Source organism: Drosophila gunungcola, assembly GCF_025200985.1.
Source record: "Drosophila gunungcola strain Sukarami chromosome X unlocalized genomic scaffold, Dgunungcola_SK_2 000046F, whole genome shotgun sequence".
Lineage (NCBI taxonomy): Eukaryota > Metazoa > Arthropoda > Insecta > Diptera > Drosophilidae > Drosophila > Drosophila gunungcola.
Window position 1 is genome coordinate 69,293 of NW_026453192.1, and position 26,784 is coordinate 96,076.

Sequence of the window (26,784 nt, forward strand, 5' to 3'; positions counted from 1 at the left end):
AAACTCTCGGTTACGTCGAAGCGCCCCAACTTTCAAGTCAGTTGGCAAAGTTTCACTTCGAGTGAATATGCCCAAGGCGAAATTTAAGCGGAAGGACCTTGGTGTGGAGGGGGTTGCCGTTCAACAATATGGCATTTGATTATGCAAATGGGTGTGGGTGAGGGGCCATAACCAGCACTGCCACACTCCCCCCTTAGCGCTTAGCACTTGGCTCGTTAAATTTGCATAAGTTCTGGCGGAGCCTAAAATTATGCAACGCATATGGACAGCCAGGCAGGCGTATTTTGAAGAGAGAGAGAGGACTCCGTCATTATGTTTATTTTAAAATTCTCATGTGCAACCTACAATCGAAGAAACCTTTTCCAAAACATTTCCGGCTTCATCTCCATCCATCTTCACGCCACTCGACCACATATCGACGATATGGAGAGCCACAAGCCACGCCTCAATCCCACGGCACGTGCATGGCATGCCGCTCGGTCCAGGAGCGGGCCAGCCGGTCGTACCGCTCGCGGTCCTTGAGGAACAGCCCGGCGGCCTCGGCATTGACGGCGGTCAGCGGATCGGGGTCATTCAGCAGCGCCGACAGCGACAGCAGCTGCTTGTCCACCGTGAGGCCGGGCGACCAGCACAACTTCTCATCGAGCATGTCCACGCAGATGTAGCCCTGGCCGTTCACGTTGCAGTGGTAGAGGGGCGTGGTGAAGCGCACCTTGGGCGCCTCGAACGGATAGGCCTCCGGGAAGCTCAGCGCCAACTCGAAAACGCCGCCCTCGTACGGACTGCCCTCCGGACCGCGGATCTTGGCCCGCCACTTGAGCAGGTTGCTCATCGACTTGGGCCGCGCCCACGTGTTCTCCGGCGGATCGGTCTCCATTACCTGGGGGGGATGGTGAAAAAAATAAAACATGTCTATATCACATAAACTTTAGCCAAGTTACATTGAAAAATCCTCTTTTTTTTTAAGTCAAATTCCAGTAAAATTTTGCTAGCAATTTGAACTAACTCTCTTGTACTCGTAATTTAATATCCAATCGAATGGCATTCACAAACAAATAGGTTTGTTATTTGTAAATTTTGGATAAAAAAGTCACGATTTATTTATTTATTTGTTCAAAATAGCTGCACATAGCTCCAAAGCTGCACAAAGGAATGTCCTACCGCGATGAGTTCGTTATACAATTTTCAATCAAGTGGCATTCACAACTAAACCATTTACTATAAGCCAGCCAAAAAAAATTTTGATTTTTTCAAAATGAAGCGGGGATTGATAGTTAAGGGCTCTTAATTGCTTAGTGCCTCTTGTTCCGGACAAAAATGTGATTTGTTGGACAAACCTCTTGAAAATTTTAAGTTCTCTGGATAAAAATGGTTTAAAAAAATAATAATCAATGACGATCGATGTTTACTCATAAGTTAACCAAATATTAAAAAAAAAATGACCAGCAACTCAATTTTGGTCCTACATTATACTTTAAATAGTGATTTGTGTATGTTAAATTGTTCCTATTAATATATTTTAAAAGCTATTTTAATATTTTAATTAAAAACGAAGCCTTTTTTAAATAAAAAAAACAACAAAATGTGTATAAATTAAAAACGAAACTTTTTAATAATTTAAAAACTAAGTTATTTACTAATTAAGTTTTTTAATAACTAACTAACTAAAAAACGAAGTGCTTTAATGGCTTAGTAAATGTATGATGATGGCCAATTAAAGTCGACCCATTTGAAAATCAAAGAGCTCGACTACACTGATATACTTTTCAGTGAAATTTCTATAAGCAATTTAATATAGCTATGATGGTATTTAATCCATACCTGGAGTTCCTTGACGAGTCGAAGGACCGCCGGAATGGGATTCTTGGACGCGGCTGCCTGTCGTCCGGACTTCTCGCCTCCGTCCGGAGGGCTGATCCTCTCGGAACTCCGCTGCCTGGTCCGCTCGCGGATCCGCTCCTGCTCGTGGATCCGTTGGCGCCTCTCCAGCCAACGCATGTGCCTTCTTGTGTTTCCGTCTCCGTTCACATGGTGGCCGTCGCCCCGTTCGCCGAACTCCACATACGGCAGATCGCCCAACATGACTCCCTCCGCTCCTCCGTGTAATTACTCTCGCGGATATCAATCAATACCTTGGCCGCTAATCGATCGCTAATCGATCACTAATCGTTGGTGGTTCGTCGGTGGTCGCTAAGGGCGTCAATCTGATGCAGGGGACACTTTCTCTACGCATTTGCCGAATACAACTACAATAATTTAGAATAGATGATTACCGATTTCTGAACTGAATGAGCACTCGTCCTATGACAGGCAAAGCAATGGATTTTCCGCCGCCGCCTCGATTCCTCGATTCGGTGGAAGACCTTTGAGTGTTCGAGGGCACCATGTCCCTGCACAAACAGCAAACAAATCGCACACGTAAATTATATCGGGTAAACACAGTGGCGAATCAAAGGAGAGCATAAAGAGCAGTGCACTGAGCGAAAATGGGTGCCCCAAAGGATTATGTTACCGAGGATTGATTCAAATCCTAAACATGCTCATTAATATATATTTTTTAAGAATTAATGATAATACGTTTAATTTTCAAATATTTTTGCTTACTTATGTAAAGTAATGGGCATTAATGGGCTACAAAAAACTCTTTTCTTATTTCGCTGAATAAGGTTCTTGTTGTTATTAATTTAAATAATTACAGAAACTTAGCAAGCATTCCTACAAATAATCGAATTCACTTATGTTAATAATCGATTAAATAATTTATTATTATAGGGTAAACCTAAGTTAATCATCTATTCAATAATTTATTTTAAAAATAGTATTTCACTCTTTAGCACTTTATTTTAATTTTAAATATAAATTAAACAACTTTTAAACTAAAGAAGTTGGAACTTGAAGCTTATTTGAATGTGGTTTTTGCCACAGGTGGAAAAATTCAACAGTTTGTCTGCATGTCCCTACGAAAAAAATGGAATTAACCTAAGTCGGTCATCGATCTACTAGTTTATTTCAAAAATAATATTTGAGCAATTAATTGTTAAATTAAATACATATAGACAGATTATTGCTGAAAGAAGTTGAAACTTGATTTTATATATTAAAACATGTTTTTTGCCTCAAGAGTAAAAACTGAAGAGTTAAGAAATTGTTTGTCAGTCTGCCCCCTTATGACTTGTCACTTTTTAGAGTGTATGGGGCATGTGGCATCGTTCTGCACCCGCGGCACGTCGGGTCATCCAAGGTGTTGTTGTTGTTGTTGGTGTTGGTGTTGGTGTTGGTGCTGGCGGTGCCTGACGTGTTGTCGCTGGCTTCGTGACAGCAGGAGGATGAGGATTGGGGGGCATGGCAGTGCGGTTCGCATTTCTATGCAATCTGCGGCTGGATGATGGGGGAACATAGGGGGACCTGTATCCAGCACATTCTGTTTGCTTGGCTTTTTTATTTGGTCGCCTGCTAATGGCATGTTTTGATTCCGAGCGGGAAGAAAAAAAAGAAGCGGGAAAATGGCAAAGGGAAAAGGGGAAAAGTGCCAGAAAAAAAAAGACAAAGGGAAAAGGGCTACCGACAGGGCAAACAACATGGTGAATGCGGAAAACGTAATCCTGCCCCTGGCGCTCCGGCACGCATGCACATAGTACATCCGCTTCCGCCGAGTGTATGTGTTTTGGGGGGTGCGAGTAGTGATTGAATTATGGCGGCTATGCGTGCTTTTTAAACGCACATACCAACGCAGAGACACACAAAAAGCAGCCACAAAGTATTGAGCTCTTGGAATTTCACACCACGAAATTGATTTCATGAGAATGAGTAAAGAATTCCCAAAAAATAACGCTGCATTTTCTTCTCTTCACTTTCTTTATAGAAATGGCCCTGCTCCTGCCAGCTGCACTTTCACACAATCGACATGTGAATGATAGTGGCGACAGCCGGCGAAATCTGCGCACGCGCTACCGCAACTCCTACAAGCACAGCCATGATCATGAGTAAGTATCCGCCCTGTTGCACTCAATTTAGTAGCTAGTAGTTAACCAAGCAATTTTGGAAAAATAAATTAAGTAAATAGTTTGCTGTTTTGAAAATATTTAATCTTTAAAAATCATTAAAAAAAACTAAAACAAATCAACAAATATAAATAAATAAAAAGTCACGATTTTTCTGCATTTAAAAGCGAAATGTCAAAAGTTGTTTGTCATATAATAATAAATAAATAAAACAAACAATGCATAAAAAATTTAAAATTCACTTTTTAGAGAAAATATCAAACACTATTATTCGATAATTTATAATGTTTCTGTTACAAGTTGAACAGCACTATACATATTCATTAAAAATAACATTGAAACTTTGTAAAATAAAAAACTGACCGTCAACAGCTAATATATGAATGTATGTATCTCCAACCAGAGCTCTATTTAATGGCTTTTTGAAAAGATCGCCGCTTTCCTTGAACCGAATATGGAAACTTAGCTCTGAAATCTCCTCATTTCGGTTACAGATGGCTCTGGCTTGGCTTTTCTTTTTATGGGAAAACTTATAGCCTTTCCCCCATGCCTTTGAGCCCGGACATTACGATGGGCGACTTGGAAGGTTTATCCCAAATTTGCTAGCCGTTGAGTTTTTATGGCGCGCGACATGCAAAATAATTTCACGTCCCGACGGAAAACATGGAAAAAAGGCGGAAAGGCGGGGGAAATGGATGGCAAACATAAACGAAGGCAATAAAAGTCCATCATAAAAGGGGGGCTGGCGTTGTGGCATTAAACTGTTCTAAGCTGGCCCTGATTTGACGCGTTGTTAATTCTTTCGACTTCGTCGTTATTTCTTGCCATTTTTTGTGCTGTTTGTTTGCCTTCCTTTGATTTTTATGATTTGCTTGGCCAGGTTGGCTGGCATTTCGGGGGAGGTGGGATTGTCTTTGGTCCAAGTGTCGGCGACATGTCCTTAAGTGTCCTTGATGTATCGTTCGTGGTGTGGCCAGGCGGTGCCAAACACGACGAGCCTAGAAGACAAACAAAGCGAGACAAAGGAGTGCTCTTCTCCTTCCGGCCTTTTAATGCCTTCTTTTTCTGGCTTTTTAATGCCGTCTTTTTCTGCCTTTTTGACGCCCTCTCTTTCTAGTTTTGTTTAGAACATTCCTCTTGTGGTTTCCTGCTCTCTTTTGTGTCTTTGTGGTCGTCAGTTTATGTCCGGGACATGACTTACGCACTTCCTAGTTAAGGAGACAAACAATTTGATATTGACAGCCCAATATACCCGAAGTTTTTTACGTTTGCAAGTGGTAGCAGAGAATCTGTCGAACATCATTCACTGGCCCATTATGTAGGCCACAATGGGCGGACATCAATCACGTGCGCCGAGTCTTGGCCCAAAAGCGTTTCCTTTAAGGACCTCCTGAGAGGTCAGGTTTTTTGATGTTCAAAAGCCGTTTATTATGATGCGATTCGCTTGCTTGTTTATGTTTTTTTCCCTCATCCCTCATCCCTCAGCCTGCCAGCAGACCCAAAAATAAAATTAAATTAAATCTACTTTTTATTATATTACGATTTTATTATTTTTTTTCTTTTTCTTTTTCCTGTTTTGGTTTCAGTTTTTATTTGGATTTTACCTATATCCCATCGAATTTTTTACATTTATAATCCCAGAAAGAAATACGTCAACATTTATATTGTTATTATTTACATTAAAAAAAATGTGTTAAAAAAAGCAATACGAAAATTAACAATCAAAAGACTAAAAAATTATTTTTCTAGAGATTTTAAATTTCTATCCATAAATATTAAAAACATAAGGCTTCTATAAATTTCTGCATCTTACGACCTAAACAGAATATTGAATATTGTGTTTTGTGAAATACACAAAAACTGGCTTTTCCAAGTTTCACCAATGTTTCTTAATGTTTTGGTGGAATATCCGACAGCTGAATTGACTTTTTCAGACTGTGGTAGTCTGTTAAGTTAAAGGATGAAATTTTAGGTTTCCTTCTTGTGGACAAGAACATCTGCATGTGTGCGCGTCCTGTCTTTAACCCAGGGCCTTAATTAACAGTCGAGCGGTTGACGTGCGGTCAGAGGCAAGGGCAAAACGAAGCCAGTTGGCAGCAGACACTAAGCCGCTGGCAGAAGAAGGGAAGTTTACTTAAACTGTTGCTGCTAATTGAAACGGATCGATGGCTGTTTCCATCAGTTCAGCAGAGTGGCAGCAAGGAGTACCCAGCTCTGGAGCTAAGCCAAATCTATCAGTATGTCGGTAAATATGGCAATATGACGATTGACTTGGCCAGCAGTAATGGTCCATTTAGGCACTGTTGACGTGTAACAGCGACTGCGAGGGCAAACTTTAGATTGGCTGGATGAATAGAGATTTTTTGTACCAAAAATTTCAATATTTTTATTGCCTACCTTTATTCCAACAATGTTTGTTTAACATATCTTACTGTTTATGGGTTCTGATTTAGCAAACTTAAATCAATGTTAAGTCAAAGGCTTTACCTTTACTTTACTTTGAAAATATATTTAATTATTAGTATTTTAAATTGGTTCTCAAAACACGAAGTCATGGAACATTTTAGAAACCAGACATTTTAAACTCGACAATAAATAAGAAATCTTTTTTAAAACTAAAAAATTTATAAGTTACATTTTTAATTTAATAAAGTAAGTTGCATTTCTACATATTTGAGTGCTCTGCTAAAATCTAAAATGCTCAGAAATCTCTTCAAATTGTTCTACACCGATGCAATAAGTTGTTGTTTTTCGGAAATTCAAAGGACGCTAGATATTAGCTAAATTTAATGGCTCCCACTCGCATTCAGAGGCCCTGATTAAGTCTCCGCCGAATGCCACCACCGCCCACCAGCAGGTGCCACGCCTCTGGGCCAGTTTCCCCGGTGATTTGTTAACTTGCTGGGAAAACTTTTATTGCTTTGTCAGCGATATGCGATATGAGAGAGGCGGCAACAGCAACTGAAACAGGAACAAAACCCCAAATTATGAATTATACACTCGAACGGCAAAAGCGGCGACAGCCAGCAGATGAAAGTGGGGGAGAAATAAATAAACATATACATAAATTACGGAAATGATGGGGGGGGGAAACAACAAAATAAAGAACGAAATTCAAGGCAAGGATGGGACAAAACCGAAAATAAGAATAAAACAATAATTCGCCACAATTTAATTTACATAATGACAGTGTCAAGCGGCGGCAGCAAGGTGAAGTGGGTGGTGGGTGGTGGGTGGTCGGTGGTGGGTTGTGGGTGGTGCTTGGATAAAGGACGATGAGTAGTGGAAAGCAGCTTAAGAGGGGACACAAAAGAAATTAAAAAGGCGATGTTGATGGGGAAATGACAAAGGAGAGGGACAGACAACGTTGTGTTGAAAATTCACACTTTTTTGTTTTAATACGATAAATTTACAAGGCAACTGGGAAATCTGCAGTCGACAGCCGTGTGTGCCACGCCCCCGCCGACAGTCACGCCCACTGTCTGCGCCTACGTCGTGGGGCAACAATAAAACGTTTTAAGCTCAAATCCCCACGAGGATTAGCCTGGACCGCATAAATTTGCCGGCAGACGCGAGCAAACAAAGCGTCCAAGAAAAGCGACAAACCAACCAGGGACGGACTTTTCCACCCGATTTTCCACTCTCCCTCCTAAAAAAAAAGAAAGGAAGAGTGTGCGGACACCAAGGATCGATATCTGCTCCTCCAATGCCAATGTCCAAAAACGCTATAATTCTAACAGATATTTTTATCTAAGCTTAGATATGGCCTAACAAAGAAAGAATAATTCGATTGTTGAACTTTTAAATGAAGTACATATCCGGTGGAATACAAATTAATTGATTTGTATTGTATTCTTGTAAATCTGAAAATTAAATGGGTTAATAATGAAACCCATAATTTGAGTTCAATTGATTTACTGAAAAACATAATTGAAAGCCTTGAAAATGCAGTTAATTGGCTGACAATCATTATTGAAAGCCATTGATATGCTGGCAATAAAATTGTATTTTTATGATAGCTTACCAAATCAATTGAAGACAAAAAATGTATTCAATATATTCATACATGATTTATCTAAAATTATACTAGTTTTGAGTCTTTATTAAAACCATTTTGTTAAATGACAAACATTAAAACTCATTAAGAAACTCAAATTGGCATTATTTATTTTTGCGACTGCCCAAATACCAAAAAAAAAAATAATAAAAATATATTGAAATTAATAAAGAGCGAAATTTAAATATTTTTTAGTTCAATCAGCAAGTATTGACCTATAATAAAGGTGTCAATAGATTTTGATAAAATAAATAAATACACGATTAAAGAGTCTATTAAATAATAGCATGATTTTTACCAAATAAGACCCATTAAATAGACCATTTGTTATGAGGTTTAATCAGGCTTCGTCCTTAAATGTAAGTACTTGCATGCACAAATATCTAATTTATTTTGAAATACCTGTGAGTGTGTTATAAAGCGGGCCCCCATCTGCCCGCAATACGCTCCCAAAGAGGTCGTCCGCTTGATTGCTAGCCCCCGAAAATTAAAGACAATGAGCCTGCGAATTGACGGATTTTACGATTTCAGGAGCCCCTTCTTCCCATTCTTCCACTTTGCAACCCCTCAACCTCATTTGCATAGAGCAGGTGCGTCGAGGTCGTCCTCATTCGCGAATCCTCCACCTAAATCCTTGCTTCACTGCTCGAAAACAGACCGTGCTGTTTTTGTTTTGCTTACCTTGGCTGCTGGCTGCTGCATGCGGTTGACAGTGGAATAAGAGCCATAAAAATGCGTTAAAGCTGCTACTTTATTTTCATTACAATACAGGCTCCTTTTGTGCAAGTATATGGTATATAGTGTATACACCCTCTTTATGCCCGTTGATCTATGCAGGCGGCTTTCCTTCAGAGCTTTCAGTGTTCCTGGATTTCTGCCTCTGTTTGTCCGTCTGCGACTGCTTTGCATACTTTTAGGGGCACTCAAAGTCGGCGGCTTTACAAATTGAATTATGCACTTAATGGCGGGCAGCTGCCGAGCGGCCAAATAAGCGGCCTGGGCTGAAGGTGGGTTAACCAAAGATCCCAGGACAAGGCTAAGCATCTCGAAAAGCGGCCAAATAAAATGGTTAAATGAAAAAATTCCCATTGAGAGAGCTATTTAAACGAGTTTCCTTGGCAAGGACAAGCCGTTCGCCCTTTTGAAGAGGCACCCAGCGATGGTGCTTGAACAAATTTAGACCAATAAAATGTTAATGTCGTTGAATGCTTTTTAAAAAGTAATCCTACAAAAATATACCTGCTAGCTTGGAAATGTCTTACAAAGGCAAACTTAAAAACAAGTCTTTAATAAATAAACAAATAATTTCCGATTGCAAGCTCAGAAATAGAAATTCATAAAACTAACTATTAAATAGACTTAAATCTACCTTGGATTTCATCATGGAATCAGGCACACCTTTTCCTTCGCAATTATGGCATATTTTCTATTTTTAGTCGGGAACACGAATGGCAAAGGAAATAATCACCTCGGCACCTCCGACACTTTCTTTCCATATCAATTATTTGGTCGAAAAGGGAAAAGCGAGGCGAAAAAGACGAGGAAACGAGAATGTTTCAGTCTAATCTGCATGCCGACAGCTTTATTTGCACAAAGCTTTTTGCCTCGCGCTGGCCAGCGATGCGAAACTGTCACAGTAATCCCCCCCACCCCCAGCCACGCATCCTAAGCCACAACCACCCACTAAACACCAACCACCGCCCAAATCAGCTTTTGCATTGACTAAGTATGCAACAAGGATTTCAGAGCTGCGGCCGCCACTGCCGCTCAATCATCATTAAAAAGCAAGAAAGACAGGGTGGCCAAGTGGGTGGTGTAGGTGGTGGGTGGTGGGGGTGTGTGGTGAGTGGTGGTGTGGATTATGGGGCGGCACGAAGATGGATAGGGCTGGAAGCAACGACAACAAACGTCCAGCGGAATCCCTTTAACATTTCCCTTTGGAGGCGACTCACTCAAGCGCCGCAAAGTGCTTCCTCTCTGGCCAAGACCAAGACCAAGCCCAAGCACAAGCCCAGGCCCAAAACCAAGTCCAGGACCAAGTCCAAGTCCAAGAAATCCCTCGCCTCCGGCTCCTGGTGCCTGTTGCTCGAGGAGTGCACGGCGATTAAAATCATAGCAAGATCTGATCCAAATATATGTTATTTTTCAAAATTAATTGAAAGAATTGCTCCAAGGACAGTCTATTTGTTTCTTATTTAAACAAAAGAAAATAAAATCTGTGTCGGTGTATATTTTTATAAAATCAAGGATTAAGGATTAAAACTTACAAAAATGCAAATAAAATGCTGAAAAGACTTAAGTGAGCCATTTAAGCTGTCTCAGAGATTAGAACATACTTAAATACAAAAGTATTTTGATAATAAGGTAAAAACAATTAAATTAAAATTAATAATTCACTGGTAAAATAGCCAAAAATGATAGAATTGCTTCTTTAAACTGTTACTCTGTTTACTCGCAAAAAGAAATATTTAAATTCCGATTAAGTATATTTATTTAAATTTATATTTTGCTTGGTAAAATAAAACTTGTAAATTTCAAGGCTGATATTTGGACTCAATTACATTGTTTTATATACATTATAAATTTTATAAATTAAAGAATATTATTCAAAACTTTGTGAATAACTGTACTAACTGTAAATTTTACAAATAAATATAAACAATAAATATAAATAACAAACTATAACACATATCAACTTATTTAATCAATAGCTATAGTGCCTTGCCAGCCATAGATTACTAATCAATAAAGAGGATCAAGGCGAAGTTGGTTTATTGTAAAAAATGTAGTTTTACATTATGTTTTGCATAGCTAAGATATTTTTAGAGGTAGCATTTTAGAGTAAACAATTTTTAAAATATGCTCCAATTTCTTAATTTTTTCTCAGTGTTGATCCAAGTCCAAATTGCAATGTCGTCGTCACCATCGTTTTCGTTTTCGTTTCCGGCATCGCCATCACCATCGTCATCGGCGGTAGGCAAATGGAAAAAGTTGGCACAATGGCAGGGGCGGTGGGCTGGGGGCGTGGCAGCGTCAAATCGTGTGGCCATCCAGCTGTGAGCCAACTTTGTCGAGCAATTATTTTTAGCGCAGCTGGAACGGCGCTCACTTCATCTCGTCTTTGCTTTTGTTTGCCTTTCATATAAGCGAGTGCAAATACTTTTTTAAGTGCCTGTATGCGCTGTTGTTGTTATTGCTGTTTTTGTGTTGTTCTTGTTGTTGTTGTTGTTGTTGTTGACAGTTGTCGGCTCGGCCTTTGAAGTGGCATAATATTTGACAAGAAAATGACTTTTCCGGGGGCAGAGGGTGACCAAAAATGGGGGGCCAATGGCCAATTGTCGTAGTGTGTATGTTAATGTTTTTGGCCACAATTTGCTGGCCGACAGAAGTTGATCCATTGTGGTCAGTGGCTGCCATTGCCGGTGACCTTAATTCGCTGGAAGTCGACTTTGAGTGCTGTCATTTCGAGAATGAAAAAAAAAAACAACTGGTGTCCTTTGTAGACTGAAAGGAAATTGAGCACTTCGTACCATGCCAATTTAAGTAATTCACATTTCTTCATCATTTCTATAATGCAATTAGCTAAACGCGTTTTGCCTTTTTATTTGCCGAAAAACAATTTTGAATTCTAGGAATTCATCAATATTTTGATATGTACTTAATTATTATTAATAACTGTAGCCACACGTTAAAGGAGAAAGACATTAGTAACACAAACTAGTGCAAACTTGCTTTCACAATATTTTTGTATAAAACGTAAACTATGATAAAACAATGCATTTTAACAGATTCGTGTTTGATATTTTTGCCATTCAATTTAATCACTTCATAAAAAGGAAAGACACAAGTTCACGCGATAATTTCCAAAAGTGATATTTTAATAATAATAAAATAATATTTCTTAGACAGAACTTGTTCTATTTTTTTGTTGTCTTTAAAGTTAAAAATAAATTTGTTGAACACAGTTTTTATGTTTTCTATATATTTTGATTCAGAGTAATTTCTGAAGCCCTTAGATTTACAATTTTTTCAAGGGGTTTAACTTCACAAAGAACATTCCTTGTTTTCGAGTTAGCTGTTTTTTCCTTAAACTTTAAGGAGAAGATTTCATTTAAATCATCACTGCAATTCGTGAAGTATTAAGTAACCGACAAACACATTTGCTTACAAAGGATAAGCTGAGCTTATCACTGCCTTTTAAAGCCCACTTTCCTCCCACTTTAGGTGCTTTCTAATTGGGTTCGGAAATTTGCTTGGTTTAACTTTAAAATAAATTCGTAGCTATATATGTTTATTCAAAGAGAAATGTGTTTATTGTGTTTTTGTTTGGCTTAGCTTGGAATTTGCGTGCAACCTTCTTCGGGGATTTTAATTTTCACACATACAAACTGAACATATTTATTTTGTTAATCCAGGGTGGATTTGCCTAGTCAAGCGAACATTCGTGTGCAAATATTAAGGCCCTAAGATTTTCTAAAAAAAAAAGGCATACACTTTGTGATTCTAATTAGCATGTAGTTCTACTTACGCCAGCAAACATTGGTAGTGGCCATGATTAACTAATAGTCATGAATTAGAAGCACTTGCGTTTAAGTGCGAAGTAACAAGTTTATGGTCCATAAAAAGAAAACTGCTTAATTGTGAATTTTGAACGAAATGCAACTGAGTGGAAAGTGAAAAACAGCGGTAAACTGTTGATGTGTCAGTAATAGTTGGCGTTCCAGTTAAAAGCCGACAGGACGAATGTAATTCATACTTCTCTGTATTCAGCTGATGGCCATTAATTCTCCATTATATATTCGCTTTGGTTCGGGACCTTAAATTGATTATACCATTTCAATTTATTTTAAATACACTTTTTTGTGGCTTAATAGATGTATATTTTTTTGATTTGTGTGAGATTTAAATCCGTAATCAGTTAATAAATTCGTTAAAAATTCCAGTCCCATTTCCCTTTCATTTTGCGATAAATCAGTGAGAGTTTTTTTCCCCCAGCAAGCTGCAGCTTGGACCTCCTTCTCGGAATTGGCCAAAAATGGAGGGGCTATTCCTCTGCTCACCGCAAGCCAAGCATAACAATTGCTTTTTATTTTATGATCGCTGGCCAAGGACTCGAGATGGTGCTTTGTGGGCGGGGAGAAATCCCCCCCGGAAAAGCCCGCACATTGCTTGTCTTTAATTATGTTTTGGTCCTCGAGTTTTGTGCATTGCCTTGTTTATTTTTATTACTCGGCGCGGCGTCTGCGCCTGTTTATTTACATTAATTTTTTCAATTTACCTTTATTGCCCGGGCGCAGAGGGTCCTTCGGTTCTTGGGCCGGGACTTAATTAAGCTGTCAGCTGTTCCCCGCAAATCTCAACTGGCGACTCCCCTTTAATAATAATTATTTTATTTATGTATTTGTATTTCGGTTTTTTGGTTTTTTTTCGTTTGTTTGTGTGGACTGAGTGCGACGCCAGTTTTCATTTCCGCTGCATCCTGGCATCCTGGCTAATTTGCCGTCATCATTGAATCCAGCATCTAATCCACGAATCTCCCCTCTTCCCTTTTTTTTATTTTTGCCTCGTCTCGTTTGGCTAAGTGGCTTGGCTTTCCGTCGGGGGTTAAAATCAAAAATGCCCCAAAATGTCAGGCACTTTTGAAATTTCCTACGCAATTTCCGTTGTCAACACCTTGACAGCTGTCAGACACACACACACACACACTCTCAAGTCGCACACACACCACACACACACACGTCAGTTCGGTTTGCTTTTGGTTTTGTTTTTTGTTTTTTCTTTTTTGCGCTTTTTTGCCTAACGGAAGCGGAAATTGTTAGGCTTAATAGACAATTCGCATTTCCTGCCCCTTTGAAGTGCTGAACTCAACCTCCTCCCTTCTCGTTCCTGCCCCTTTCCTTCAGTCCGCACAATTGCACAAATCAAGTTCTTCCCGTCGCCATCTCTTCAGTCGGTGGACCAAGCAGAATCACAATAATTATAATATTTAACATCTCAATGGCCAGGCGTCCTTTGCCACTCTAATGAGGCGTCGCCGAAGGACATGCATAATCAATGAACGACCAAACGGACGAATGAATCGCTGAATGAATGGGTGAACAACAACGAGCGAACGAGTCGCCAGCAGAGAATTGAATTTATGGGGATGGAAAATTAATTAAGGAAATATTTAGTTCTTCACAAATTCAGGCGAACAGGGTATTGCAAACTTAGCTTTAATGTCTGGCAGGTTTTTTGAAAATCTACTCAGGTCCTTTGATGACTGTACTAAGCTTTTATATATACAAAAAACTAGATAATTGCAATATTATTTTATAACCGAAAATAGACAACGCTTTTTGCAATTAATCAGACCAATTTAATATTTATTTTAATTTAATTTAGGTAGATTATATAGCAACTTTTAAACCCCTTTAACTAACACTATGCTTTTTCCATTTTACTTTCAGATACTGTGTGGAATTCGAAGTAATCAAAGCCTCCAAGGCCTGCCACAAGCTACCGCCATATAATTTGATGTTGGAAGGTAAGTGTTCCAAAAATCCACTTCCTAAAATATACAAAATATTTATGGAACTTTTGCAAATATGGAAAATGTATTTTGTTATTTTTATAATAACAATAATAACACCATAGAAATTTGTAGTTTTTTGACGCAAATTATTATGTTTTTGACATAAATTCCCCAAACCAATAATATACAATAAAGGGCGCCACTTAATTTAGCACTACAATTAAATAATTTTTAAATCCCTAGTATAATGTAATTAGAAACTAAAAAAAAACTAAAAACAATTTAGAAGGGAAATAATTAACAATATAAATCAAATTTAAGTATTTAAGAATCCAATTAAAGTGGACCATTAAATCAAGTTATTATGTTTAAATAAATTCATTTTGGTTCATCCTCCCCGCAGGCGATCGCATCACGGTGCGCTGTGACCTGGAGGCGTTGATCCAGGACTCCACCGGCGGCTCAACCACCGCCCGGACACCCCAAGGCCCCGCCGCGCCGCCCACAACCACCACATCCGTGTCCGGCCAGCGGGCAGCGAACGACCTTGAGGAGGAGCGACAGCAGCAACAGCAGCAGCATAAGGAGAACAGCAGTGGCAGCGAGGAGGAACTGGAGCCAGAGGCGGAGGCGGAAGAGGAGGAGGAGGAGCAGGAGCAGGAGCAAGAGGAGCAGGACGACCTGCAGAACGCCCTGGACACCATGGACAGCAATGAGAGTGCCGAGAGTTACCGCCACCAGCGGCAGTCGCAGTCGCAGTCGCAGATGCCCCATTATCGAAGAAGTGCGGGAAAGCGCAGCGTAGTGCCGGCCACGCCCCCACCCACGCTGGCGCCCACCTACCACTGCCGGGGGGAGGGGCTGGCCGGGCGTACGACACGCTGGAGCGCGCTGCCGGCGCCGTCGTGCCGCGGCAAGTGGCTCCGCCTGACCGTCGGACCGCCCAAGAAGTGCGGCGGCCACGCCCAGTTCACCTTTGTCTAAGGCGCTGCATCATCCGGAGATCGTTTTTTTTTTTCCGTGTAGGTTATGGTGTACGGCTACCCCGCCCCGCCCAGCCCCTCCCCCCTCCATCATATCATATCATATCACCCGCCACCACGCCCCCTCAACCGAACGCCCCCTTCACTTCCGGCCCAGACACAAGTACCCCATCGTATGTAAGCGTTTAAACATTAAGCCAGTGGATTAAGAAGATCATATAGCATATGTGTGTGAGGTCAGTGTTTTTTTTTTTTTTGTCTCTCTAGGGAAGCGATCCGGAAGATATAGTCGCACTGCCAGTGAGATATATACATGGAATATTGGGGATTGACATGCCAAAAGGCTAAGAACAGACCGCAATGAGATATGATATATGAGAATTACAAAAAATTTACAATTTATATAAGTTAAATCAAGTTTAATGTATTAATTGATTTTGATAAATTTGCACCAATGGTTTTTAAAAGCACAGCAAGGAAATATTAGAGGATAACCTCAATTCGCAGTAGAAAATATGGCGTGCATTTAAAAAAGAAAATTTAAGAGGTACCGGAAATTGGAAGGATAAACACAAGTTGCTGGAAGTCACAAACTATTTTCTTTAGATTTTAAAAACAATATTAAGGCAACAAAAACGGTACCGGAATACATAGGTGCATTTTAACCAACTTAAATGTTGTTTCAAAAACTCTTAACACTTCTGGATCACATTAAGCTTTTTAAACTTTTCCTTATATGTAACTTCCACTTTGTATTAAAATGGAGATTGTTTTATTTTTTTGGTGTTTTTTTGTTTAACGAAAATGGCTTTTTAAACTCATTTAAATATTTTTTGTAATTTTCAATAATTTATAACTTATTTGTCATTTTCAAAACTTAAGAATATATACGAATATCAAAGCAGTGAGTTGCAGCTTTGTAACGCATATATCCGCCAAATTTCCATATTATACACTTGAACCACGGCTGCTGTGGACTTTCTTCGGAGAGCTTTTCTCTAAGTAGTTTAGGAAACCCCCTCGTTTAAGCATTAGGGTCTCTGGCCCAACCAACAACTGGAAATACGCTGGGGGTCCATGAAGCGCTCATCTTGGATCGGATAATACTAGAAACTAGAGACTAAGTCATCAAATACCGCATAACATCGTCGTCAGCGAATACGGAGTCGGGCTGCGTAGTGACAGAACCTATATATATGGATGTGCATGAGTGTATCTAATCGTATCTAATCGTTGGTTTCCCGACTTGCCACTGCAAATTGCCACATAACTACACTCTGTGTGTAGTGCAAGTGGTTGAGGCCATGAAGTCAGATCCCCGACTGGCGGACAACCATCTGGAGTCGGAATTAACGTTTGGAACTTAGCATTAATCTGGACTTTAGGTACACACGAATGTCGAAAGTAATTAATAAAATTATATTTAAACAAATAATGAAATCATTCAATAAAGAACGAGTATAATTTTAAAGTAAACCATTCGACTTTTATGTTCCGGAGTTTTTACAATTTTCCAATCGTGGTTTTCCCACAACTAGTTTGGCGAGAGTTGCAGGCACATTGTGTTGAAAGAACTACAATAGTAGTGGAGCTCTCAATTTCTGAGATTCTTAGATATGGAAAAGCTGGCTACAAAATAGCAGCCCTAATATTGTGATGGGAAAACACAAAATTTGTTAATTAAACACAACCGAACTGTAGCAATAGTACACTGATAAAAAATTAAAAATAATTATCTGACTATTGAATTTTAAATTGAACATTAAATATTGAAATTATATATAAAATCATAAACAAATTACATTGATTTGAATGCATTTTAATTGAGTTAAATATAGTTTAAATTTAAATTATGTTTTCAGATATTTAAATCTGAAAACAGTTTAATTAAAATTTAACAATTTTTATATATTCATTTCTTATTTAAAATAATTAAAATCAGCAATGGATGAATATCAAAGGGAAAATATTAAAATACTACGTTTTTTTTACCAGTGTATGTATTAACAATCAAGTAAGTATTTTAATTATAATATTAAATAAATTTAGTAAATATGTAGTTAAATTATTTTTGAACATATATTTTTGTCTTGTTATTTTTAAAATTATATTTTTATCAAATAAATATTAATTTACAAGTACATATTTAATATTCGCTTTCTGCTTTAATTGTTTGTTTCTCAATTAAAGTTCGTTTATTTTTAAATCAATTTTTTTTAAGCATGAAAAGGTGAATGGCACCCACTGTGCTTGGCTCAAGTCTCAGCTGATTTGGCTCTACCGGTTGACCCAATTACCAGTTGTCAGGTGCCAAGCGCTCTTTCTCTCGAGTTGCCTCTCGGCGCCGAGTTCACGGTGAAGGCCAGGGGAAGAAGGCAGAGAAACCGAGAAGCCGGGGCTGGAGCACTGGAGAATTGGAGAAAGAGCCAGCTGGCCAGACGAGGCGGCTACTTGATTAGTCCCAAAGCGATCGCAGACCGATACGGACCGTTGTCGAGTAGAATTGAATTGAATTGAATTGATTGTTGAGTGTTGAGTGTGCACCTGTCCATCGGAGAAGCTGCAATCCAGGCGAACAGCTAACCGCCGCCAAGAGTAATTCTCTATTTGCATTCTTTCTTGGTTTCTTTTGGACCGATGATTCATCAGGTCCATCGAGTTCTTGGTTGTCGGTGTTGTTTCCCGTTCTTTTGGCCGCAAAGAAAGTTGTCTTCGAGCATGTTAATTGTGACGCGATTGTGCGAGGGGCCGTGGGCTTTTTTGTAGCAGTCGATTTCTTTTAACGGTCTAAGTTTGGCCAAACGAAAGCACTTTTTGTTTAAGTCGATAATCCAATACATCGACGCATTTGTCAAAACCCCACTAGTGTTTTCCGAACTCGGTCTTAAAGTTTAACTCTATTAAGTAGGCTTAAAGTCTATCCGTAAAATAACTCACTTTTTAAGACAGGTCGTCGGACTCAACATAAATTTTAAAAGTTGCTTTAAGAGTGTACTTAAAGTTCAGAGAATTAAACTCCATAATAAAGATTGTTATTAAATGCTACATTTGAACTAAACCATTTTGGTCTAACATACTTTTATTGTTAAATGTTTTAAGACATCAAACATTTAAAAATCGTTTCAAGATTATTGATCATTGAAATCAAGCTATGCCAGACTAGACTTTTGGAATGTATTTTAAAACTTAAGAACTGCCCGGCTGAAAGTGCATGTATCTCAAATAAATCTAGAAATAAATGTCAGCATTAAGCCATTAATTTCAAGACTTACTAATTTTTCCATTAAATCATTATTATCTAGATTTATTAGAGATAATAATGGACCTTCATGTTTCAATTATTTGTTTTAGCATAGGATTTACTCACTATGGTATTAAACCAAATCAAAGCGCAATATCTATTCAAATGCATATTAAAACTGTCGAAAGAAACATTAAGTTATTTCTGATTTAAAACAAATATAATTTGTTGTGTAATTATATACAATATATATTATTCTGAAAAAGCACGCAAATATGTGGCCAGATAAGCAGGCGGCACTACTGCTGGTAACCGCGATCACCGCTCTCAAATTGGAGGAAACCGACTCATTTAGGCGCAACTTTGATGCGCGCCAAAGCAGCAACTCAAATATTCCGCTGTGGAAGCAACGAGTAAATATAAATAAAACTATAAATATAAACTTAATCCCAAGGGTTTTCGTTGTCCACCGTAGGCCTGTGAGAAGTCGCAGAAACAGAAGCAAAATGCACATTACGTGTGCGATGAAAAGGGCGACTTCAAGTGTCTTCCGGGTTGGCAGGGTGATCTCTGCCAGGTGCCCATGTGCCGGCGGGGCTGCGACCCCATGAACGGTATGCTTAACTCCAACCCCGAAGGTGATACATTCGTGACCCCGCTCTGTGCCCATCCCACAGGTTACTGCCAGCGACCCGGCGAATGCAGGTGCCGCATCGGATACAGTGGCGAGATGTGCGACAAGTGCATTCCGCTGCCCGGCTGCCAACACGGCGGATGCACCAAGCCCTTCGAGTGCATCTGCCAGCACGGCTGGGCCGGACTCTTCTGCACGGAACGTAAGAAACGCAAGGCTTAACATATCTCCAGAAAACGTAAAAATATATTTAAAGAATCGGTTTGTGTATCAAAACCCTAGAAAATATGATCAATGGTAGGAATGTTGCACACCGTTGCGTTTGTCACAAAATACCCAATCGAATGGCATTCACAGCTTAAAATGTTTCATAACATAAATGTTAGAAAAACAGTTTTTAAAAATCGGTTTTAGAATCAAATCTTAATGGATCTTTCTAAATCGATCGATTTTAGTGTCAAAACCAAATTAATTGTTTTCAATCGATCGGGATGGATATTATAGGTTACCAGCTGTTCAAAGCAGCAGCTCTTATGACTATGGGTCATTTTTTAGCAAAGTTACAGCAAAAAGACTCTAAGGAAATATTTTTGTTTGAAATATCTGCAAAAACCCAAAATACACATTAAAAACTTGGGTTTTTGTCAAAACCTTCTGAAATAATGGTCAAAGGCTGGAATGCCATACACCGTTGAATTCGTCATAAAATTTCCTATCGAATGGCATTCACAGTTAAAATTTTTTCAGCTTTTCAAATTTTACAAAAAAGTGCAAAAATTAGACATATGCTAATTTTTCAAAATAACGCTTTTCAAAATTCGGTTTTTGTGTCAAAACAAAATTAATTGTTTTCAATCGATCGGGGATGGATAGTATAGGTTGCCAGCTGTTCAAAACAGCAACTCTTATGACTATGGGTCATTTGTGGGCAAAGTTACAACAAAAAGACTCTAAGGAAATAAGTTTGTTTGAAATATCAGCAAAAACCAAAAATACACATTAAAAACTTGGGTTTTTGTCAATTCCTTCTGAAATAATGGTCAAAGGCTGGAATGCCATACACCGTTGAATTCGTCATAAAATTTCCTATCGAATGGCATTCACAGTTAAAATTTTTTCAGCTTTTCAAATTTTCGCCAAAAATGATGATGTACCCCCTTACAAAAAAGTGCAAAAATTGGACATATGCTAATTTTTCAAAATAACGCTTTTCAAAATTCGGTTTTTGAGTCAAAACCAAATTAATTTTTTCAATCGATCGGGGATGGATAGTATAGGTTGCCAGCTGTTCAAAACAGCAACTCTTATGACTATGGGTCATTTGTGGGCAAAGTTACAACAAAAAGACTCTAAGGAAATAAGTTTGTTTGAAATATCTGCAAAAACCCAAAATACACATTAAAAACTTGGGTTTTTGTCAATTCCTTCTGAAATAATGTTCAAAGGCTGCAATGCCATACACCGTTGAATTCGTCATAAAATTTCCTATCGAATGGCATTCACAGTTAAAATTTTTTCAGCTTTTCAAATTTTCGCCAAAAATGATGATGTACCCCCTTACAAAAAAGTGCAAAAATTGGACATATGCTAATTTTTCAAAATAACGCTTTTCAAAATTCGGTTTTTGTGTCAAAACCAAATTAATTTTTTTCAATCGATCGGGGGTGGATAGTATAGGTTGCCAGCTGTTCAAAACAGCAACTCTTATGACTATGGGTCATTTGTGGGCAAAGTTACAACAAAAAGACTCTAAGGAAATAAGTTTGTTTGAAATATCAGCAAAAACCAAAAATACACATTAAAAACTTGGGTTTTTGTCAAAACCTTCTGAAATAATGGTTAAAGGCTGGAATGCCATACACCGTTGAATTCGTCATAAAATTTCCTATCGAATGGCATTCACAGTTAAAATTTTTTCAGCTTTTCAAATTTTCGCCAAAAATGATGATGTACCCCCTTACAAAAAAGTGCAAAAATTGGACATATGCTAATTTTTCAAAATAACGCTTTTCAAAATTCGGTTTTTGTGTCAAAACCAAATTAATTTTTTTCAATCGATCGGGGGTGGATAGTATAGGTTGCCAGCTGTTCAAAACAGCAACTCTTATGACTATGGGTCATTTTTGGGCAAAAATACAACAAAAAGACTGTTAAGAAATAATTTTGTCTGAAATATCTATCGATATTTAGAAAGGCATTCAGTCAAATAAACATGCATACGTTTTCAAACTTTCTTGAATGAAACTTCCAACCCATTTGAAGCAATCTGATTGCCAATGCGATTACTCACTTACCGGCTTCCTTTGACCCGCAGCCAGTTGCCGGAGCGGATGCCACAGCACCCGGGGATATTGCGAGGCGCCCGGCGAGTGCCGCTGCCGGATTGGCTACGCCGGACGCACCTGCTCCGAGTGCGCCACGATGCCGGGCTGCCAGCACGGCACCTGCAACAAGCCGCTCGAGTGCCTCTGCCTGCCCGGCTACACAGGATTGCTCTGCCAGACGCGTAAGTCCACCGATTGCTGCAGGGATTCCCCATCCAGTCTCCAACTAATTTCCTCCTCCGGCAGCTTTGTGCGACCCCGACTGCAGCAAACAGCATGGATATTGCCGCAAGCCTGGCGAATGCCGGTAAGTAGGGAGCCCCGTGTGCAGCGTTTCGTTCGCGAGGGAGGAAAAATAGGTCTAGGAAGTTGCCAAGAGTCTAAGGACTTTACTAACTAAAAGCATGCCAAGAAATACTTTCTAAATAACATATTTTTTTTTTGCTTTAAAGCCCATGCCACTTTTGCAGAAAACATTTAAATTTAATTTAAACATTAAACAACAATATTGATATAGATTTGGATTAAGATATTTAATTTAAAACTAGTTTTTAAATATTAAAGTCATCGTATTATAATTGCAGCAAACTCTACTAACTCAAGTTTTTTAAATAGCAAAGGTTGCAAATGGTTTTTTCCCGATTCATTAGAATTGATTATATTTTCTTTAACCCAAATTTTCATTTTTTGTCGACCAAACTCACATTTGCATATATGACAACTATAGTTGTGGTTGAAAATATGAAAAACAAAGGCCATAGCTTAAAGATAGAAATCAATACTAATTCGAGTATTTAAATACCGGATAAACAATTGTTCTTCTAAATTTAAAAAATATGTTGCAATACATTTCATTATATTTTCTTTAGTTACAAATTACAGGCATGTTTTTTTGCTTAACACATTTGTAAATACTGTATACTTTTTTGGGGACTCAATTTAATTCTAGGCTTTTACTAATTTAAAATTGTGTGCTAAATATAATATATTTGTGACAAATTTGTTTAAATGGTCATGGCAAAAAATCTCATATATATTCCGGCAAACATGTTCTCCTTAAAAAATGCTATAGCCATTTTAAGATAATTTTTTTACAAATACGAATCATGTTTATCTGAACTAAGCTTAAGTCACTTAAGACATATCAATTAAGTCACCCATATCGGAGTTCGGACTCTATTTTCCCCTGGCACCCCCAATTTTCTCCTCCAGCTGCAAGGTGGGCTGGACGGGCAGCCAGTGCGACAAGTGCTTTCCGTACCCGGGCTGTGCCAACGGCGACTGTGAGGCGCCGTGGGAGTGCAACTGCCATCCCGGCTGGGGCGGAATGCTCTGCGACGAGAGTGAGTATCGGTATCCCTCCGCCCTACATATATCTGACCACGCTGACCCACAGAACTCACCTACTGCGTGGAGCATCCGGACACGTGCGAGAACGAGGGCAAGTGCATGTCGCTGAGTCGCGAGGATGGGAGCTACCGCTGCCAATGCCGGCAGGGATTTCTGGGCAAGAACTGCGAGATACGGGATGACTTTCTGCTGACCTCGGTGGCGCCACCGCGCATCACGCCGCCCACGCCCTCTGAATTGGAACTGGACCAGGAACAGGACAATGAACAGGAGCAGGAGCAGGAGCAGGAAACAGGTGTAGCTATACCTTTACCCGATGACAGCACGCTGGGTAACGAGCCGAAGCGCCGGACAAATGACACCGCAGCTGTGCCAACCGCAGGAGCAGGAGCAGCAGGAGCAGCAGAAGGAGCAGGAGGCAACAAAAACACCATTGCCACAAGGACGAAAGTGGTGGCAACTGGAGCTGGCAGCCACAATGCGACTAATGAAGCGTTAAGCGCCATTACAACGAGGCGTGCCACCCCAGTGACACCAGCACCATCGCCATCGCCATCACCATCACCATCGCCATCACCATCGCTTATGCTAGTAGCAATATCCGGGGAAAAAAACGTTAAGGACGATGCAACAAGTGTGGCAGCAGTGACAGGACCTCTGCCACGCCCCACACAGCTCACTAGCCAGGAGCAAACAATAGCAACATTGGCGCCAGCTGCAACAGCAACACCACCAGCAACAGCAACAGCAGCAACAGCAACAGCAACGGCTACAGCAGCAACCACCTCCGCGAGCAGCCACAAGGACAAGCCGAATGTGGAGGTCGAGGAGGAGGAGGAGGATGATGACGAGGACGAGGACGACGAGGATGACGAGGATGGCGAGTACGACGAGGAGGAGGACGAGGACGAGGACGATGAGGAGGATGACAGCGATCAACTCATACCAAATATTATATAGCTAAGCAGCCGACAAATGGCTAGTAATTCTATTATTTATATCCGGTGCTCATGAAGGGATTTGTTAGCTGCCAATTGAAGCATTAGCTAATATTGAAGATATGATTCTACAAGAGGTTGAAATTAAATAATTAAAATAAAAAGTATAAAAATGATGCCACAATTATAATCCATTGAGTACCGAGTATCTCTCTGCTTACTTGTTTTTCCTTTTTTTTTTTTTAATCATATTTATTAATGGGCCACCCAATTGACAAGCCCAACTTTTGCGATAGATATACATACATATATAAATTGTATTTATTTATGATAATTGTAGGGATTAAGCTAAGCAATTTTCGATTTAACAAATGTCAAAAAAAAAAATGATAATAATAAAGTTTGCTAATCTTAAGTGCTACAAGAAATCGTTGAATCGAAATGAGTGGGTAGGGGGGGAGGGGTACCAGAAAGTGGAAGTTCAATTCCTGCACTCGGATTGCACTTGGTTTGCTTAAACTAAAGACAAGGGGGATCGATTGGGAGCGGGTTGAAGAAGGATCTATATATGGCCATCGTAGCGCCACCGATTTGGGGGATTTTGGTTATTTATTTTTTTTTTTTTGATGGGGCTGGGGGGTTGGGGTCACAGAAACCAGCACAACATAAACATCTAAACATACATATGGATCTTGCATATGGTCGTTAATAAATATATGTATCTGGTAAAAAGAGACTTATAAAACGTACAAAAAAATGTGTGTGTGTTTGTGTGTTTGTGAAATTATTGGGATAATAATTCAATACAATATCGATACGAATAATAATAATTATGGTTGTGGGTATGGTTGTGGGGGTTCAGATAGCTAACTAGTTGAGCTCCCTCTTGTCGCGCTGACTGATCTGGGCCATGGTGATGTACTGGCGCACCAGGCGCGAGATCTCGTGAGCCTGCTCCGTCTGGACGCGGATGACGCGCTGCTGCATCAAATTGCCCACCTTCATGTCCAGGAAGAGGGCCCCATCCTCCGAGCGAACCTGCATACAGACAACTCAATTGAGTACACAACTTTTGAGGAGATGACAATGGACAAAGTGCTTACCTTGCGCGTGGAGATCACCTCCATGAAGCTCCAGTGCTGCAGAGTTTCGTGGGTGTTGGGATCCAGGAAGAGGACGCCACGTCGGTTCAGCGCCAGTATGAGGTCCCGCCACATCGGACTGTGGTTGTCCTCCACATGCGGCCCCTCCTCCGCCCAGATGCGCTTCACGGCGAAGAAGCTGCTGCCGAAGAGCGGCCAGGTGGCCAGCACGTTGAGGAACTGGGCCTTCACCTGGCTGGGACTTAGGCTGGCCACCTGCGGCCAGGCCGACTGGACGAGGCCCACCCACTGGGCGGGTCGGATCTCGCGGATGCCCAGCGCCGGCTTGGGCAGCAAGAACTTGATCTCCTTCATGGCGGGCACATGACTCAAATCGGCGGCGCGATGCAGTAGCGCCGCAATTCGGGCCATGTCCCGGACCATTTCCGGCACCGGCACACCATTGCCGGGCAGCTCGAGCAGCAGACCCTCCAGATAGTCCGGTGCCACCTGGTTGAAGAGCACCTCCACGTAGAGGGGCATCGGAGCGGGCTCGCGCTTCAGTGCGAAATGCCAGACGGACCGGCAGAAGATCAGGTAGAAGGGCTGCCCGGACTTGAGCAGCTCCGTGGTCACATCCAGTATGTACTCGTCGGCGGCCAGCGGCATGGTGAAGGCATCGCCCTGCACGATGCAGTACAGCGAGAACTCCTGCTGCTCCGCCTCCGACTCCACGCCCAGCAGGGCGCACAGCTCGGCAATGACGTCGGCCACCACGGTGGAGCAGCGGGTGTTCACCACGCGCTCCGCACCGCCGGGCAGGCGGTAGATCTGGCGGCGGGCCGAACGGCCGGCGGACACGGCCGTCACCTCCTCCACACTGGGCACGTTCTTGCGGCCGCCACAGCGGGCCGTCTTGCGCAGATTGGTGAGGCAGACGGCGGCGGTGCCGTGGCAGGAGCGCCGCCGGTCGGAGGCCGCCGACGTGAGGTGCTCCATCAGGTAGGGACGCAGTGCGTCCGAGCAGCCAAAGTACGCCGCCAGGATGCTGAGCAGTCGCCAGGCGCGCTGCGAGCTATCCGGACACGGCGACCGGTTGGCCGTCGTCTGCTTCATCAGCTGGCAGTAGACCTCGTCGCGCAGCGCCAAGTATTTGTGACAGTGCTGCAAGATCGGAGGGGAATAGTTAGAGCTTTTGGGTAATTCAATTTCGGACATACTATTTCGGCAATGCATCACCCAAAAAGAAAGATTCACTTGGAAATTTATTGGCAGGGAATCAATGACTCATAATATCGTAACAATAAAAATAATGATCTTCTTTCTTTTAACAAAAAACCTAATTCAGAATTACCAATAAAAATTTCCCGTTTTCCCTAAAAATATCACTGCTTTGGTTAAAACAAAAAAAAATAATAGTCGAACTCGTTATACAATTCCAAATCGATCGAAATTTAAGCCTGCACATTCAATTTTACAAGCCACACGTTACTTAGCTTCTATAGCTCAACAAAAATATATGCCTGCACTTCGAGTTACACAATCAATGTTACTGGTTTTTTACGCTAACTTTTTTAAAAACTAATAAAACTTAAAGAGGATTCAAGTAATAAAAGTTTGTTTGCTAGTCAATTTGTTTTTATTTCAGGAAACTGATTTT

At 40.5% G+C, this 26,784-nt stretch overlaps 4 protein-coding genes across 5 annotated transcripts in view; 2 read left to right on the forward strand and 2 right to left on the reverse strand.

The window, feature by feature from the left end:
* The window catches only part of LOC128260963 (putative uncharacterized protein DDB_G0287113), an 85,512-nt gene extending 68,383 nt beyond the window's left edge, over window positions 1–17,129 (forward strand). Inside the window, exons 3-5 of one of the 2 annotated variants that reach the window (XM_052994343.1) lie at window positions 3,863–3,983; window positions 14,508–14,584; window positions 14,976–17,129. In XM_052994343.1, the coding sequence (XP_052850303.1) occupies window positions 3,863–3,983; window positions 14,508–14,584; window positions 14,976–15,556 (779 nt within the window). In that variant the 3' untranslated portion in view covers window positions 15,557–17,129. Of the gene's footprint in view, window positions 1–3,862; window positions 3,984–13,789; window positions 14,257–14,507; window positions 14,585–14,975 lie in introns of those variants that run through there. The other variant, XM_052994344.1, reaches the window with a different exon arrangement.
* LOC128260972 (ubiquitin-conjugating enzyme E2 2-like) lies at window positions 303–2,321 on the reverse strand. Its single transcript, XM_052994355.1, has 2 exons — window positions 1,822–2,321; window positions 303–880 (listed from the first exon to the last, which is right to left on the reverse strand). The coding sequence occupies exons 1-2, from the start codon at window positions 2,080–2,082 to the stop codon at window positions 446–448; spliced, it is 696 nt and encodes a 231-aa protein (XP_052850315.1). The 5' UTR covers window positions 2,083–2,321; the 3' UTR covers window positions 303–445.
* An 893-nt stretch (window positions 17,130–18,022) lies between the features above and the next one.
* Window positions 18,023–24,314, forward strand: LOC128260958 (fibrillin-1). The gene is made up of 8 exons (XM_052994335.1): window positions 18,023–18,150; window positions 19,063–19,209; window positions 19,272–19,410; window positions 19,474–19,632; window positions 21,745–21,936; window positions 22,001–22,061; window positions 22,967–23,097; window positions 23,151–24,314. The coding sequence occupies exons 2-8, from the start codon at window positions 19,072–19,074 to the stop codon at window positions 24,062–24,064; spliced, it is 1,734 nt and encodes a 577-aa protein (XP_052850295.1). The 5' UTR covers window positions 18,023–18,150; window positions 19,063–19,071; the 3' UTR covers window positions 24,065–24,314.
* A 327-nt stretch (window positions 24,315–24,641) lies between these two features.
* The window catches only part of LOC128260938 (unconventional myosin-XV), a 36,831-nt gene continuing 34,688 nt past the window's right edge, over window positions 24,642–26,784 (reverse strand). Inside the window, 2 exon segments of the mRNA XM_052994299.1 lie at window positions 24,642–25,080; window positions 25,146–26,288. Coding sequence (XP_052850259.1) covers window positions 24,913–25,080; window positions 25,146–26,288 — 1,311 coding nt within the window. The 3' untranslated portion in view covers window positions 24,642–24,912.